General features: G+C 39.1%; 2 protein-coding genes across 2 annotated transcripts; both read left to right on the forward strand.

The window, feature by feature from the left end:
- The first annotated feature begins 5,254 nt into the window (after positions 1-5,254).
- LOC131651632 (uncharacterized) lies at positions 5,255-6,688 on the forward strand. The gene has a single exon (XM_058921300.1). The coding sequence runs from the start codon at positions 5,270-5,272 to the stop codon at positions 6,686-6,688; it is 1,419 nt and encodes a 472-aa protein (XP_058777283.1). The 5' UTR covers positions 5,255-5,269.
- Positions 6,689-6,934: 246 nt separating this feature from the next.
- LOC131649565 (uncharacterized) lies at positions 6,935-10,754 on the forward strand. Its single transcript, XM_058919324.1, has 2 exons — positions 6,935-9,528; positions 10,726-10,754. The coding sequence occupies exons 1-2, from the start codon at positions 6,954-6,956 to the stop codon at positions 10,752-10,754; spliced, it is 2,604 nt and encodes an 867-aa protein (XP_058775307.1). The 5' UTR covers positions 6,935-6,953.
- Positions 10,755-17,638: the final 6,884 nt, after the last annotated feature.

Below are 17,638 nucleotides of genomic sequence, written 5' to 3' on the forward strand. Positions count from 1 at the left end.
TCTTTACAAACCCTGCCATGCAACCCTAATCTTTGAACATTAGCCTTTAGGAAAGGGCTGAGGGTGCCTAACACCTTCCCTCAGCCTGATTATAATAACTTACCCTCAATCTCTTATCTGCGTAGGGTTTCCTATTCGCCCTTCAGAATAGGTGGCGGCTCTAAATCTGAAATTTTAGGCAGGTTGCTACAGCTGGCGACTCTGCTGGGGACTACACTTTTAGTGAATTATTATGCTCCTAAGGCTTGAGTGGGTTTAGGTTTATGGTTCGTGGTTTGTGGTTTAGGGTTTGTGGCGCATTTTAGGGTTGGCAAATTGCCACATTTAGGGTTTGGGGGAGGTCTATTTATTTAATAAACATTAAATTATCTGTTTGTTTATTTGTTTTATGTTTTTTATCTGCCTGAAAATATCTGCTTTTATTATTATATTTTTGCTCTATTTTTATGTCGGTTAAACCTTAAATGTGGGAGTTAACTTTGAGACCAAAAGGGGACATGAATCGCCTTACGAATCTCACTGATAACTCCACTCGGAGTGGGTTAGGTATTTGGAAAGGTCCGAAACGAAGCTAGACTTTGTGGAGGGCTGGACTGGATACTTAGCTGATCTCTCCGGGAACCTACCCAAAAATTCGAACCTCATGGATAAAATGAGTTGTTCCAAAACCCGAAGAGACGAAAAGTCTCGGAGGCTACGAACGACCCCATGAGACCTTTTAGACCCCCCATATAAAGGTTGGCTCCCGAGAGCCCCCTACGTCGAACCTATGAACCTGGGTTTCTTGAATTTTCATGATAATTGTTTGTTTTTTTTGTTGTTTTGTTTTTCTATGTTTGCATTATTTTTATTATGTTTTGTTTGCCGTTGTGTGTTTGCATGCATCATCTAACCATTTGCATTCTCATCATATCTTATCCACAAAAAAAATAATAATACACATATATGTATATTTTATTTTTCGTAAAATGTATGTTGGTGGTGAATATGTAGGAAGGATGAGTACGAAGAAGACAATTGTCCACTTTACTGTTTCTACTCCAGACATCAAGAAATTGAAGATCATCAAAGAAAAATTGCCATCAGGCGCTTTGGATAGGTTTGAGATTCGCTATGGTAATATCTTGGATTTGCTAAGGGTAAAAGTGCAAGAAGAAGCTATCACTGCTTTGGTACAATTCTATGATCCGCCTTTGAGATGCTTTACCTTCCAAGACTTTCAGTTAGCACCTACCATAGAAGAGATGGATGCTATGTTGGGTTTCTCAAAAATAAAAAAGGAATTCTATACTGGTGTGGGTAAAGAAGTTGACTTTTCAGATTTAGAGAAAGCTTTGGGAACGTCCGTTGCAGAATTAAAAACTCATTATAAAACTGAAGGAGAAGTGCATGGGTTCAAAAGATCTTATTTAGAAAGTCAAGCATTAATGTTTGCTCAAAGGAAACAATGGGACATTTGTGGACATGTGTTAGCTCTCTTGATTTTTGGTGTCATTTTATTACCAAAAAATATTGATTATGTGGATCCTTCTGCTATTCATGCCTTCACTTCTTTTAGACTTTTTGACAAAGATCCAACTCCGACTATCCTCGCAAACATTTACTATGCTATTCATATGAGGTATGAAAGAAAGAGAGGAGTGCTAGTTTGTTGCGTTCATTTGCTTTATTCTTGGTTGACTTCCCATCTCTACAAAGCTAGTTGCTTTATCAAAGAATTAACTAGGAACGATTGGTCTCAAAAATTAAGGGCTCTTAAAGCGGACTCTATTCTATGGTATGCAAGAAAATTAAATTCAGATAAGATCATTTACAAATGCGGAGAATTCAACAATGTGCCATTGATAGGAACTCTTGGTTGTATTAATTATAATCCTAATTTAGCACTACGTCAATTGGGTCATTCCATGGATAAAGAACCTTCCGAGCAACGTACAAAAGAATTGATTTTGCATGATAATGGGAAAGGTGAGCCAAGGACATGGAAGAAGGTAATTCAAGCTTGGAGTAGTGTTCATAGAAGAGATTTTGGGCCAAAGAATGCGATTGCAAAAGAACCTTACACCACATGGGTTCAAGAAAGAGTTAAGAAAGTATTGCTTCCTTTTGTTGTGGATCCCGCCTACAAGCCTGATTCTCCTGATCCAATTCCTTTATCCATCGAAGAGATAGAAGGAATTAGGGCTGCCCTAGAGGCGTCCCGAAAGGAGAAAGAGAAATTAGAGCTTGATTTGCATCAGCTTACTAATGAAAGGAGCCAACTACGCTTTGACCTTAAAGAGAAAAATCAAGAACTCCAAGCAATGAAAGAAGAAAATGATAGGCAAAGAAGTAAAAGAAAGCGTGCAACTGAAGGGTATTTAAGTGCTAACTTTAATTTAGAGGCTCATGATGAGAGGTTGGAGCAAGCTAATACGGAAATTGCAAGGTGGAGAAGGCGTTATGAGAAGGCTTCCCATGACAAAGCAGAATCTGAGAAAAATCTGGAAGCTGTAATCTTTGAATTAACTGATAGGACTAAAGATCAAGAGGATGAAATAAGGAATCTCAAATATGATCTTCAAGAAGCTATCAATGCTGGACAACAAGAGCACGCAAGAAGATTAACCACGGAAGAAGAACTTTTACAGCGCACCGGTGAGTACGAAAGAGCATTTCAAGCTATGGTATCACTTCGGGAAGTGTTCATGAGAGAAAAAGAGATACACGAGGCAGCCTTGAACGAAAGAGACTATTGGAAAAGACAATACACAATTGTTTCTACAGCTTACGAGCATGTGAGCATGGTTCCTAAGATGCTCGAAGACTATGAGAAATGTCGCGATGATTATGATAAGCTAGTCTTCCTGTGTAATGATTTAATTCAAGATATTCCAAAGAGTTTGGAAAAAGCAGAATCATCTCCCATCATCCTTCCGAAAGTCGTCAAAGAGTTTATGGAGCTTTGTAGGAACATGGTGGACAAGTTCAAAGAAGACATCCAAAGGCGTTCTTAGCTTTATGTTATTTCCTTGTTGCTTTTATTTCAAGTACTTTTAATTTAATTTATTTTGAGCATTTTAATTTCAGTTTCCTTTTCCTTTTTGTAAACCAACAATGGAGTTGTTTAGTATTTCCTTTCAATAAAGTGTGTTTCTTTTTGTTCGTTACTCATCGTTTCTATAAAAATTCACCAACCTTGTTTACCTCTCTAAAAAAAAAAACATATGTGTATATACATGTACAAAAAAATATATAAAAAAAATTATAAATACATATGTAAAAAAAAAAAAAAATATATATATATATATACATAATACATATGCGCAAAAAAAAAAAAGGGAAAAATGTACATGTATATATAAAAGAAAAAGAGAAGAATAAAAATAATATATAAATATATATGTGTATTATAATAGTGTGGATAAGACATAAACATTGCATAACCATATCATTCATAACATGCATATCATATTTATTTTTCAAAGCATTAAAGCAAAAAACTATCTTCATCTCCAGTCACACCATTGCAACTCAACCACAAATCAAGACCAGAGCTCAGAAGAAGAAAGCAATGGAACAATTGGAACAGAACCAAGCCGCCCTTCGTGAGGAAATGACCCAACTAAAGGGTACTGTTGAAGACCTCCAGGGAGGAATGGCCCAAGTGCTGAGCTTCATGAAAGAACTCAAAGATAAGCAAGATAAAGCTAAGGAAGCTCATGATCAGTATGAAGAGATACCTAAAGATGGCAACCCATTGCTAGGATATGTTAAGGGTCATGACCCTTACAAGGCAAAAGCCCACTCCTCAAAAAGGACTATCACAACTCATGAAGAGGGAGAGGCTTCTCAAGAAGGATTTATCCCTACTATTCAGAAAGAAGGGGCGTCTCGCACCGTTCGCATTCCAGTCAACAATCCGCTTAGGGATGAGGACTACTTGGATTTACAGTATGGGGACACTAATGACACAGATCAAGTCCCTCAACCAAAGCTGACCTCCGTTGATTCTGGGGAGAATTCCAAGGAGAGTGGACAAATCAAGGCGCTGGAAGAAAGGATGAAAGCAATGGAAGGATATGATGTCTTCGATGTGGATACCTATGAAATGAGCTTAGTGCCGGATTTGACTATTCCTCACAAATTCAAGATACCCGACTTCGAAAAGTACAAGGGACTCTCTTGTCCGAGGAATCACTTGCGCATGTATGTGCGAAAAATGGCTGCTTATGCTCATGACCAAAAGCTGATGATGCATTTTTTTCAAGATAGCCTGAGTGGAGCATCGGTTGACTGGTATATGCAATTAGAGAAGTCCCACATCCGAAGCTGGACCGACCTTGCTAATACGTTCCTGAAACAATATAAATACAATTTGGACATGGCACCCGATCGGATGCAACTCCAAAATTTGTCACAAAAGAAAGAAGAATCATTCAAGGAGTATGCACAAAGATGGAGGGAAATGGCCTCCCGAGTCCAACCTCCCCTGTTGGAAAAAGAGCTCGTAAAAATGTTTATGGCTACATTACAAGGGCCATACTACGATAAAATGGTAGGGAGTGTGTCTTCAGGGTTTTCAGATTTAGTGGTTATTGGTGAAAGGATAGAAGACGGAATTAAGAGCGGGAAAATACAGGGAGCATCATCTAACTCTTATCACTCAAAAAGGCCCACCTCAACCTTCGCTAAAAAGAAGGAAGGGGAGACCAACGCAGTAGTGCATCAAGAGCCTAGACCTCCTGTGTCCTACCCACCTCAACAAAGCAGGTTCCAAGGTCCTCCGAGGAAATTCGATCCTCTACCCACTTCCAAGAGTGAAATACTAAAATATTTGCTGAGTGAATCATTGGTAGAGCTTAGACCTATGCCACCCCTAATTCCAGGAAAGATTCCACCCAGATTCAACCCGAATGAGAGGTGTGAATTTCACGATAATTCTCCTGGACATACGTTGGAAAAATGTTGGGCCTTTAGGCACAAGGTTCAGGACTTGATAGAGTCAGGAGCAATTGCTTTTGACAAACCCAATGTGAAAACAAATCCAATGCCACACCATGAAGGCGCAGTCAATGCAATAGAAGTTGTCAATGAGCAAGAGTTGGTTCAACAACGGAACTCCCCCACAGATGCACTTAAGAGGTATCTTCTTATAAAGGGGTTTATCCTAGAACATAACGAAGCTTTCGAAGACACTTTGCAAAGACTCATGGATCAAGGATTGATCCAATTGAAGGAACACCCTGAAGAGGAATATGTGGCGATGGTGGAAAGAAACGAGCCTTTAATGATACCTGCACAAGGGGCAAGGAAACCATTGATTATCCCATGCTCTAGACCGCCAGTGATGATACCTGCGCAAGAACGTACCAAGATCATCCCAATCAGAGGACCATATCCTTTGGACAAGATGAAAGCGGTACCATGGGAATACGAGACCGATACTAATACTGCAGTATCAAGCATCGTTGGACCTGGAGGTATGACCCGTAGTGGGCGCATATTCAAAACTGCGCAAGTACAACCAATGTCTAGTGGAAACTTGACACAATCTGGAGAACAAGTTGTCACGAGACCAATTGACGAGGCTGAACCTAAGGATAAAGAAACTTCTAATAAAGATGCTGAGGAGTTTCTCGCTCTGATTAAGAAGAGTGATTATAGAGTGGTAGATCAGTTGCAACAGACACCGTCTAAAATATCGCTCTTATCATTATTGATACACTCCGAGAAGCATCGAGATGCCTTGATGAAGATCCTAAACGCTGCCCATGTAACTAAGGACATCACAGTCAATCAATTTGATGGGATGGTGGCCAATCTAACTGCTGGGGCATGCCTGGGTTTCAGTGACAATGAGTTACCCCTACAAGGAAAGTCACACAACAAAGCCTTGCATATCTCCATGCAATGTGGGAAGGCTCATCTGGCTAGAGTTTTGATCGACACAGGGTCATCTTTAAACGTGATGCCAAAAGCCACACTTGATAAGATAGCCTTAGAGGGACTCGTGGTTAGACCTAGTCGTCTGGTGGTTAAAGCTTTCGATGGATCACAGAGTCCGGTATTTGGAGAAGTAGACCTTCCTGTCATAATTGGTCCCCACACCTTCTGCATCAACTTCCAAGTGATGGAAATCGAGCCAGCTTATACCTGCCTACTAGGGCGTCCTTGGATCCATGCAGCTGGGGCAGTCACCTCCACCCTCCATCAGAAACTAAAGTTTGTGAATGGGAACTCCATAGTAACTATCAATGGAGAAGAGGATATATTTGTCAGCAATCTAAACTCATACAGATATATTGAGGCTGGAGACGAAGCATTGGGTACCGCATTTCAAGCTCTAGAAATTGCAACTGCTATCACACTACCAGTGGAGAAGATAAGAAGGGCGGTAACCTCATGGAAAGACCTACAAGACGCAGATACTAAAGGCTGGGGCAAGCTGCCAGAAGTTTTGGAGAAGAAGGATCGCCTGGGGTTAGGATACCAACCCACCAAGGTCACAAGCATTAAGAAAGAAGAACGACCATTTCCCCCAATAATGCAAACTTTTGTGACTGGCGGTTATGAGCATGTGGCTATGGTGTCCAATCAGGACTCTCAAGAAGGGACATCCAATTTCATTCGAGAGATCAGGCCAGGAGAACAGCTTCAGAATTGGACAAGCCTGGAGATACCGGAGATAGTTTTCATTTCAAAGTAATTTGCTTTTGTGTGTTTTATTTCCCCTTTTTGATAAAGAAAAACAATAACGCTCATGCCTCGCCCGAAGCATAGAGCTAGTTTGTAAGGGCCCCATTTACTTTCAAGTTCGAAGTTTATTAATAAAATTGTCTTTGCATTTTGGTATTGAAAATATTGTCTTTTCTCGCATTTATTCCTTTCCCATTTCTGAAAATGACAAATAAATTTCTTGCACAAACAAAGCACGTTCACATCTGCATACTAAAAGAAAACAAACATAAAACATGTGCAGATCACTTCCTAACACCACCGATAATAATACTGCTGAGACTCTATACAAACTCGAGGCTCTCGCTAATCAGGCTGAAGGAGGGGATGAGGAAGACGATGAACTTCCGGAAGAGTTGTCAAGGTTAGTGGATAAGGAATCCAAGAGCATGCTCCCTCCACAAGAGGCCATTGAAACCATAAACTTGGGAACAGATGAAGAACCCAAAAACATTAAGATTGGGGCAACGCTAGGTAAGGACGTAAAAGCAACGTTAATCAAGCTCCTCCACGAGTATGCAGAGATTTTTGCTTGGTCATACCGTGATATGCCGGGGTTGGATACAGACATCGTGGTACACAGGTTACCTCTCAAAGAAGGATGTGCGCCGGTCAGGCAAAAGCGCAGAAGGGTTCGACCAGATATGGATAGTAAGATTAGGGAAGAGGTGCTCAAACAGTTCGATGCCGGGTTTCTTGCTGTGGTTGACTACCCACCTTGGATTGCAAACATAGTGCCGGTTCCTAAAAAAGACGGGAAAGTGCGCATGTGTGTAGATTACAGGGATCTAAATAAAGCAAGTCCAAAAGATGATTTCCCACTTCCACATATAGATATCTTGGTGGATAATACAGCACAAGCTTCAGTGTTCTCTTTTATGGATGGTTTCTCCGGGTATAATCAGATTAAGATGGCTCCCGAGGATATGGAAAAGACTACCTTCATGACCTCTTGGGGCACTTTTTGCTACAAAGTAATGCCATTCGGGTTGAGAAATGCAGGGGCAACATATCAAAGAGCCATGGTCACATTATTCCATGATATGATCCATAAAGAGGTCGAAGTATATGTAGATGATATGATTGCCAAGTCTCGCACTGAAGAAGAACATATTACAAATCTACATAAGCTGTTTGAACGTCTAAAGAAGTACAAGCTAAGGTTAAACCCGAACAAGTGTACGTTTGGTGTAAGATCGGGAAAGCTGTTGGGATTCATTGTAAGCCAACGAGGTATAGAGGTTGATCCCGATAAAGTAAAAGCCATACAAGCGATGCCCGTTCCAAAAACAGAAAAAGAGGTACGAGGTTTCCTGGGTCGATTGAATTACATCTCAAGGTTCATTTCACATCTAACAGCTACATGCGAGCCTATATTCAAACTACTCAGGAAAGATCAACCTATCAAGTGGAATGATGATTGTCAAGTAGCCTTCGAAACCATAAAGAACTACTTACAAGAACCACCTATACTCTTACCTCCTGTACCCGGAAGGCCACTAATCATGTACCTCACAGTACTCGAAAGGTCTATGGGGTGTGTACTGGGGCAACAAGATGAAACAGGCAGGAAAGAACACGCTATTTACTACCTCAGTAAGAAATTCACGGATTGCGAGTCTCGGTATTCACCATTGGAAAAGACATGTTGCGCCCTAGCATGGGCCTCCAAACGTCTAAGGCAATATATGCTGAACCACTCCACATGGCTGATATCGAGAATGGATCCTTTGAAATACGTGTTCGAAAAACAGGCTCTCACGGGTAGAATTGCAAGATGGCAAATGTTGTTGTCCGAATACGACATACAGTATGTAACTCAAAAAGCAATAAAAGGGAGTGTCTTGGCAGAACATCTTGCCCACCAACCACTCGAGGAATACCAATCTATGAAGTTCGACTTCCCAGACGAGGATATTATGCTAGTAAGAGACTATGAAATACCGGGACCCGATGAGGGACCCGAACCGGGTTTGGTATGGAAACTCATGTTCGACGGTGCTTCAAATGCACTAGGACATGGCATAGGGGCAGTATTGACATCTCCCGATGACCGACACTTACCCTTCACTGCAAGACTATGTTTCGACTGTACCAACAACATTGCAGAATACGAAGCATGCATATTGGGGTTAGAAGCTGCAATCGACCTAAGAATCAAACTCCTTGATGTATACGGAGACTCAGCATTGGTAATCCATCAGGTCAACAAAGAGTGGGACACTCGAGATGCAAAGCTAATCCCATACCGAGACCTTATACTGGAGTTGACAGCTGAATTTGATACTATCACCTTTACTCATATCCCGAGGGAAGAAAATCAAATAGCCGATGCACTAGCAACGCTTTCCTCTATGTTCAAAGTGACCTGGCCAAACCATGAACCACGAATAACCGTTAGGCACTTCGACGAACCTGCCTATTGTCTCACGATCGAGGAGCAGTCTGACAACAAACCATGGTACCACGACATTAAAGAGTACCTGGAAAAACAAGAATACCCGGAGAATGCCTCAACAATTGATAAAAAGACACTGAGGAGACTTGCATCCAAGTTCTTCTTAAGCGGAAGCATCCTATACAAAAGGAACTATGATTCAGTGTTATTGAGGTGTGTAGATAAAAACGAGGCCAAGGAAATTATCAGGGAGGTACATGAAGGAACCTTCGGAACTCATGCAAACGGACATTCAATGGCTAGAAAGATACTGCGGGCAGGGTATTACTGGTTAACGATGGAGGCCGACTGTTTCCAATATGCAAGGACCTGTCACAAGTGCCAAATCTACGCTGACAAGGTGCACGTACCACCAAACCCGTTGAACGTTCTGAGTTCACCATGGCCATTTGCAATGTGGGGAATCGACATGATAGGGATGATAGAACCTAAAGCTTCGAACGGACATCGATTTATATTAGTCGCCATAGACTACTTTACCAAATGGGTCGAAGCTGCCTCTTACACCAACGTAACAAGACAAGTAGTCACTCGGTTCATCAAGCATAATATCATATGTCGGTATGGGGTTCCAAGCAGGATTATCACCGATAATGGGTCGAATCTAAACAATAACATGATGAGGGAGCTGTGCGAGGAGTTCAAGATTGAACACCACAATTCTTCACCATACAGGCCTAAAATGAACGGCGCTGTCGAAGCTGCAAATAAAAATATCAAAAAGATAATACAAAAGATGGTGAAAACATACAAGGATTGGCACGAGATGCTTCCCTTCGCCCTACACGGTTACAGAACCTCGGTGCGTACATCTACAGGGGCAACTCCCTTCTCCCTAGTCTACGGTATGGAAGCGGTCCTCCCAATCGAAGTGGAGATCCCGTCATTAAGAGTCATAGCTGACACAAAGTTAGAAGAATCGGAATGGGTAAAAACTCGTTTCGATCAGCTTAATCTCATTGAAGAAAAGCGACTGACAGCTTTGTGTCATGGACAACTCTATCAGAAGAGGATGAAAAAAGCGTTCGATAAGAAGGTCCGACCTCGAACCTACAAAGAAGGTGACATTGTCCTCAAGAAGATACTGTTACCTCGACTCGACGCCCGTGGAAAATGGACACCTAACTACGAAGGTCCATACATTGTAAAAACGGTGTTCTCGGGAGGGGCATTAGTCCTCACTACAATGGATGGGGATGAGCTACCGCACCCAATCAATTCAGATGCAGTCAAGAGGTACTATGCCTAGCAGGGATAAGGCTTCAAGCTACGAGCCCAAGACAATTCGTAAAGGATAGGAAATCGAGCAATCATCAACTTCCGAAGTCAAAAGGATTACTGGGGCCCTCGATAGCAAAAAAGAGCAATAGCAGTATTAATGTCATTTCTATTTGTCATTTTTCTTTCTCTCATACCCTTTGTACATTCGCCAATTTAAGGCAATGATCAATAAAAGCTTTTCACTTTCATACTTATCTTTTCATCATTTCAATACCAAGTGCAAAGAGTAATTTATTTCTCATAAACTTTGAACTTCGAATTTAAAACAGGAAACTTACAAATCATTAGACTGAAATAAAGGGGATAAAACCACGATACCTCCGGCAGCCAATATACGCCTGATGATCTGATAACCCTAAAAAAAAAAAAAAAAACACACCGCCACGTTCCAACATACTAGCCCCGGGCGATCTGAGTCAAGACCCGTAAAGTTGCTCGAAAGATCTTAAACAAATTCCAATTGGTGACAAAAGATAGTACCCCAAAGTCATCATACTTACATATTCACTTACATAAACACTCATACACATCGCATTTACGTACAAAACATTCACATGACCTGCATTCGCATACAAACATTCATCATACGAATAACAAAATCATAAGCATACACATTTGCGAGATAACCTTTTATACACACAACTCGCCCGCATCAAGACAAGTAACCCTTTTGGGGTTAATCTAACTACGATAGTGAGTAGGTACGGTCAACTGCGACGACTTACTGGAAAGTAAGTGGACCTTACCATCTACGATAAACTCACTCCAACTACGATAGTGAGCAGGTACGGCTAACTTCGACGACTTACTAGACTGACAGTAAGTGGGCCCTACCATCTACGATAAGCTTACTCTAACTACGATAGTGAGTAGGTACGGTCAACTGCGACGACTTACTGGAAAGTAAGTGGACCTTACCATCTACGATAAACTCACTCCAACTACGATAGTGGGCAGGTACGGTCAACTGCGACGACTTACTGAAAAGTAAGTGGACCTTACCATCTACGATAAGCTCACTCCAACTACGATAGTAAGCAGGTATGGCTAACTACGACGACTTACTAGAGCTATAGTAAGTGGGTCATACCATCTACGACAGACTTATTCCAACTACGATAGTGAATGGGTATACCAACCGCGACGACTTACTAGAATTATAGTAAGTGGGTTACCCATAAGCTGCAAACCCCTGCTAGCGCCATAAGCAAGGTAACTACTTTAACAAAGCATCCCTCTCCACTACCGGGTTCAAGGTAAATTTAAGGGTCTTCCAGTATTTAATAACTCTTCGATCGGAACGACGCGAGGTCTACACACCCTCTTGTCACCCAATCCAAGGTAATTAAATAGGGGCAGCTGTCATACCCCAAAATTTACCTCCCACATTTTTCTCATAACAAAAGCAAGGCTCAAATCTCAAAGCATGGCTCATTCACATAATCCAGATAATTCACAGTCAATTGATCCAAATTGAAAGGTCAATCATAATCAAGGCATGATCCAAACTTTAACCATTGGGCAAATATCAAGTATGGGGTGCATAACCATCATTTGATCAAGAATTGATCATGATTCCATTAATAGAAACTCAGAGATGAACAAAGATGGAAAGGTTCAAATTAGGGTTTCTTAGGAGAAAGTCAACCCAACTTTGACTGGGCATAACTTTCACATGGAACATCAGAAATTCCCCACTCAAAGCCTATTATGAAGGAAATTGAATTCTCTACAACTTTGTGTCTCACAAGCCAAGGCTAAAAATGCTTCATTTAAGAGATACAAGGCAAAAGATTACAGGTCATTTTCAGGCATCCTTCAGAAACAGTTTTTTCCCAAAGAGAATATGGTCAAGATAAAAGCTTCAAATGAAAAATATGTTCCAAAATGGCTTGTAGAGGACCTCTTGAGGTTTCTAAAAAGTATTAGATCTCCCTCATAGCTTAAAAATTGAAGGAGATATGCTTGATCAAAGTCAGGTGATTTTGAGGGACCAAATGTGAAAAAGGAGGGTTCAAAATTGAGATTCTTGCAAATGGGCCCACATTCTATGACCCAAACTTGGTCCACAAGCTATCCAAAACATATGCCATAAATTATATCATTTTATTTGATTTTACATAATTTTATTTCATTTAAAGTTAATTTTTAATGATTTAATTAAATGAAAAATCAAATATTTGATAGAAAGTATATTTTGGGTGATTCTCAATCAATATTTATGACCAAATATATGTTAATTTTCGTGCACAATTAAATGGAAAAGGTTAATGCAAGATTTGGCCAAAAAGAGAAACTTGTGATTCAAGAAACTAAACAAATTTCCAAAATTGCAAGATTGGATTTGAAAGGCTTTGGGCTTGGTTCTTTGACCTAATTTCGTCTGCCTATAAGTACTAAACACAAGGCATAAGGGTGAGGAAAGAGGATTGAGAGAGAGGCACACGTACAAGAGCTCAAAAGTCACCAAGAAACTGAAATTCGGTTTCAAAGAATTGGAGGTTTTTAAGGAGATTTAAAGGTTCCAAAAGATTCCTCAGGCGATTTGGAACGTGTCTGGATCGGTACACTACTACAACACCCCCAGAATTGTCTCCAATTGCTCAAGGTAGGTCGCTCTGAATTTTCTATCGATTAGCATCATTCTTGCATTTATCTGTTGAATTATTGCCGTATTATGCTTTGTATGATTGTCATGATTGTTTCTGGTTTGGTCTTATGAAGTTTGCTTGTGTTAATCGTGTTCTGCCATTGATGTCCGAACCAAGCTTTTAGGGTTTAAATTAGGGCTTTTTGTTAGAGTTAAAATTAGGTTGAATTGATGCCATGGTTGAGCTCGCACCGTCTATACGAAACTTTTGGAACAGGTGCGCCATATTTATGTGGGGGAGGGAGCTATTCGCTATTTTTCGTAGGGGGGTTTGCTACAAACAGAATCGTAGCTAAATCGCAGCTATTTCTGCAGAAAATAACAAGTATAACGGGGACGATGATGAGCTGTCTCCATTTGACTCGTCCGTTTGAATTTCGCGCGCATAAAAATTCCATTAGGGGTCACTTATCTTATTTAGTTATCCAGAAGCGTATATTAAACAAACAGGTTATTTGGTTGCGTTGGTTGGAGAAGCGCTTAGGAGTGGAGGGTCGCTGGTTCGAGCCCTCCCTCCATCATATATTTTTCTGAAATAATTTCCCGCCTGATCCCATGCGCGCGCAGCTCGAACCTTTACCATGTACCCTCAGATCTGGACCCTTAATCCAACCATCTCTTAGATCCAACGCCCCAGATTTAGTCCCCATGCTGTAAACCTCAAACCAACCACATTAAATCTTAGCCTAATTAACTAATTCCATTTAATTAATATAATTGTTTTTTTATTAATTCTTTTGTATAATTAATTATGTATAACAATTAATTTTGTAAATAAAAAGTATTATTTGATATTATTATTAAAAATTATAATTTGTTATTCGTGCCGATTAAATCGATTAATCGCTATGGTTAACAATATTTTTTAATTAAAATGTTATTTAATTAAATAAAATATGATTTCTATTAGTTGGTTAAATGGTTGCAACTATTTTATTAGTTGTGATGATTAACCGTTTTTCCCTCGATTTAATTTGTTATTCTTTTTAATCGAATCAATCGATTGCGAGGAGTAACAATGCATTTAAAATTCTATAAAAATTATTATAAAATACCTTAATTCATTATTAGTGATAATCGAATCAATCGATTAAAATTGGTAGTGATGCAAATTTCAAATCTTTTAACCATGGTGATCAAACCTATTGATCATTGCGGTTAATAGTGCCAAATCAGGGTTGTACGCCCAAACCCTAATAATTCTAAATTCCATTCAAACTACAATTGCAAACCCAAACTGCGATAGGCTGACCAAAAAGCCTCTAAAAAACCATATCAAATCAAATTCCAACTCTAAATGGCGTACAACCCTTCCCGAACTACGTAGACTCTGATCCTCCCTAAGGAGGTACGTAGGCACTTGGCAACAAGGCGAGTCCCCCTCTTCAAAATCTCAATCATGTTATTATAATTCTGTTTGCCACATTTCTTTACAAACCCTGCCATGCAACCCTAATCTTTGAACATTAGCCTTTAGGAAAGGGCTGAGGGTGCCTAACACCTTCCCTCAGCCTGATTATAATAACTTACCCTCAATCTCTTATCTGCGTAGGGTTTCCTATTCGCCCTTCAGAATAGGTGGCGGCTCTAAATCTGAAATTTTAGGCAGGTTGCTACAACTTTTATCATTGAAATATCTTTGTTGACTAAGGAAACCATCCAAATTAATTTGTCCTTTTTCAAATCTTTCGAGAACTCTTTTTAATTCAACAATTTGAAAAGAAAGTGAATCACACTCTTTTCATGTAAGATTTTCCTTTTCTTTTTCAAGAAAACTTTGTTTTTCAACTTCAAAATTCGTTTCCATGGTGTCAATGCTTTCTTCAAGAGATAAAATTTGTTTCTTTAAGATTGACACCTTTTTATACAAAATCTTACATTCATTAATTAGTTCTTAAATATCACATTGGGCATCATTATCATAAGAAGATATTTGATCACTAACCTCTTCTTCTTCATCGTCATAGTGGTGTGAAGCCATCAATGCAAAATTAACACATTATTTGGTTTTGGAATCGGAAGATGAACTTACTTCATTATCTTCCCATGCTACATATGCTTTCTTTGACTTTTTATCCTTCTTTATCTTGAAGTATTTATTCTTTTTTTCAAGTGTAGGGCATTCACTTTTAACATGTCCTTTTTCTCCACATTCAAAGCATGTAACCTTGTTGGTGCTCCCCTTTTAATGATCTCCTTTTTTCTTTCTTTTCTTAGAAACTTTTCAAACTTCTTGATAAGATCATAATCTTCTTCACTAGTGGATGCATCCTCTTGATTGCTATCATGATGTTTGATTCTCGTCTTTAAGGCAGTGTCTTTTGAATATTTTACTTGAATATCTTGCTTTTCAAGTCTTCCAAGTTTCGTCTCATATTCTTGAAGTTTTCTGTACAACGTTGCAGAAGTCATAGTAAACTTTTCTTTTCGAATATCGCCGTTACTTTAGGTTGCCAATCCCAGAATAAAGATCTAAGTACTTTTAAATTTAATTCATCATTTCTAAATTTCTTACCGAGCTCTATCACATGATATGTCAAATGAACAAATCTTTTTTTCAAGTCGAGGAAAGATTCTCGAGGCTGCATTTTGAATAACTCGTACTCTTGACTTAAAGTGTTCAACCAAGATCTTTTAACTCCAGCGGTTCCTTTATGAGTTTCCACCAATGTATCCTATATTTCCTTTGTCGTTGTGCATGTTAAAATGCGAAATAATTCATCCATGCTAAGAGCACCTTGAAGAAGATTGATTGCTTTCTTGTCATAAAGGAATTTTTTTCTCATCATTTTCATATCATGAACCTTCGGGCTTTGGGGTGTCAACATCATTAACAACACTTGTAGGAACAAAAGAACCATTTACTACTGCTTTCCATTGTAACACCCCATATTTTCCCTTATTTAATTTAATTAGAATTTAAATTTTTTATTGGGATTATTTGGCATTTTATTGGATTTATTTGAGAATTATGGAAATGAGGTTACTGGGCTTGAGGTCATGTGTAGTAAAAGGGGGGTGCTAAGGGTTAGGCCCTTACTAAAGTGATTTTTCATTTTTCATAAAATAAGGGAAAAGAGGAAAATTGTGAATTAGAAGCAAAAAGAGAAGGAAGCAGAGAACGTGAAAGCTGAAGAAGTGCAAAAGAGCGAAGAAGAGGAAGAACCCAAGATCGACCTTTGAGGTAAGGGGGGACTCTTCCAATTAATGTCTAGTCTCGGTTCATAGGTGATAGGATTGATTATGTATTATTTGTTTCAATTGGAATGTATGTTAGGTTTTGGGGTTTTGATGTTAGGGCTCATATTTATAGATTTTATGCAAATGAATGTTGTTGGATGATTGGTGATGTGAAATAGATTTGTTGCTTGGTAACCTTGTGTGAAATCTCTAAAATTTGCTTTGAAATCGTGTTATAATTGAACTGGTATGAATTGGATTGATTAGAGGGGCTGAAATGCTGTCAAAAAGTGAAGTTGTTGTTGCAGAAGGGTCGTAATCGGTTACGTAACCGATTACGCTGAGTGTTTTGTTCCAAATTTTTCATTTTTTCGATTTCGTAACCGGTTACGCTATTTTCGTAACCTGTTACGCTGAAGGTTTTTTTTTAAGAAAATTAACATTTTCGTAACCGATTACGCTATTTTTGTAACCCGTTACGCTGAGGCCTTTTTGAAAAATGAATGAATTTTATCAGGCGTAACCCGTTACGCTATTTTCGTAACCCGTTACGCTGTAGCTTTATGGAAAAATAATTTATTTTCTAAAATTCATAACTTTCGAACCGTAAGTCCGTTTTGAGCGCCGTTTTGTGTGTTGGAAAAATAATTTAATTTTCTATCTAATAAAATAGCTTAAAGAGTAATAGCTCGATTTTATTTTAAAAACCCAGTATTTGTGGTGGTGAATTATACTTGTATGCATAAGTGATAAATGTATTTATGCTGTGGCGTTGCGACAATGTATTTGCTATGTTGATGTTGTTTTTGGTGTGATGTATGTATTACATGATTGTTAAATGGTGCTAAAATATCAATGCACTATTCGGCTTTATGTTGGTGAGTTTGTTTTAATGATGTTGTTCATCTTAATCGGTATTGCTTTTGGTGAGTTTATGCATTGTGTACATATATTGATAAATGTGACAATGTGGATGTGTTATGACAACATGTTTATAATGAAATGTTGTGTTCGGTGTGAATAATATAATGTAATTGGTTGGATTATGTTGAGGTGTGAATACATTATCCATGATTGTTGTTCGGTGTTGAAATATGATAAAGATTGTTCATATTGTTTGGTGTTGATGATTAGCATGCTTAAGGTGGTGCATGCCTACATAATCATAATTGTGGTTGTATCCTGGTGGTGTTGGATCAGCGGTAGCTAATTCCCATTGTGTGAAATTAGTGAGTGGAAGTAGTCGTATCCCTGACGATGGTGGATCAGTGAGATAGGTTAATCCCATGATTGGTACAACATGCATGTAGTTGCATTGTATTAGGATGTACTCCCTTCGTCCCATAATGAGT

The sequence above is a fragment of the Vicia villosa genome, linkage group LG2, assembly GCF_029867415.1.
Source record: "Vicia villosa cultivar HV-30 ecotype Madison, WI linkage group LG2, Vvil1.0, whole genome shotgun sequence".
NCBI lineage: Eukaryota > Viridiplantae > Streptophyta > Magnoliopsida > Fabales > Fabaceae > Vicia > Vicia villosa.

Excerpts from the sequence above, each read along its gene's own strand:
- LOC131651632 (XM_058921300.1), top strand. The coding sequence starts at position 5,270 with ATGATACCTGCACAAGGGGCAAGGAAACCATTGATTATCCCATGCTCT.
- LOC131649565 (XM_058919324.1), top strand. The coding sequence starts at position 6,954 with ATGTGCAGATCACTTCCTAACACCACCGATAATAATACTGCTGAGACT. Across the intron at positions 9,529-10,725 it reads TGACAAGGTGCACGTACCAC|GAAACTTACAAATCATTAGA; the intron begins CAAACCCGTTGA and ends AATTTAAAACAG.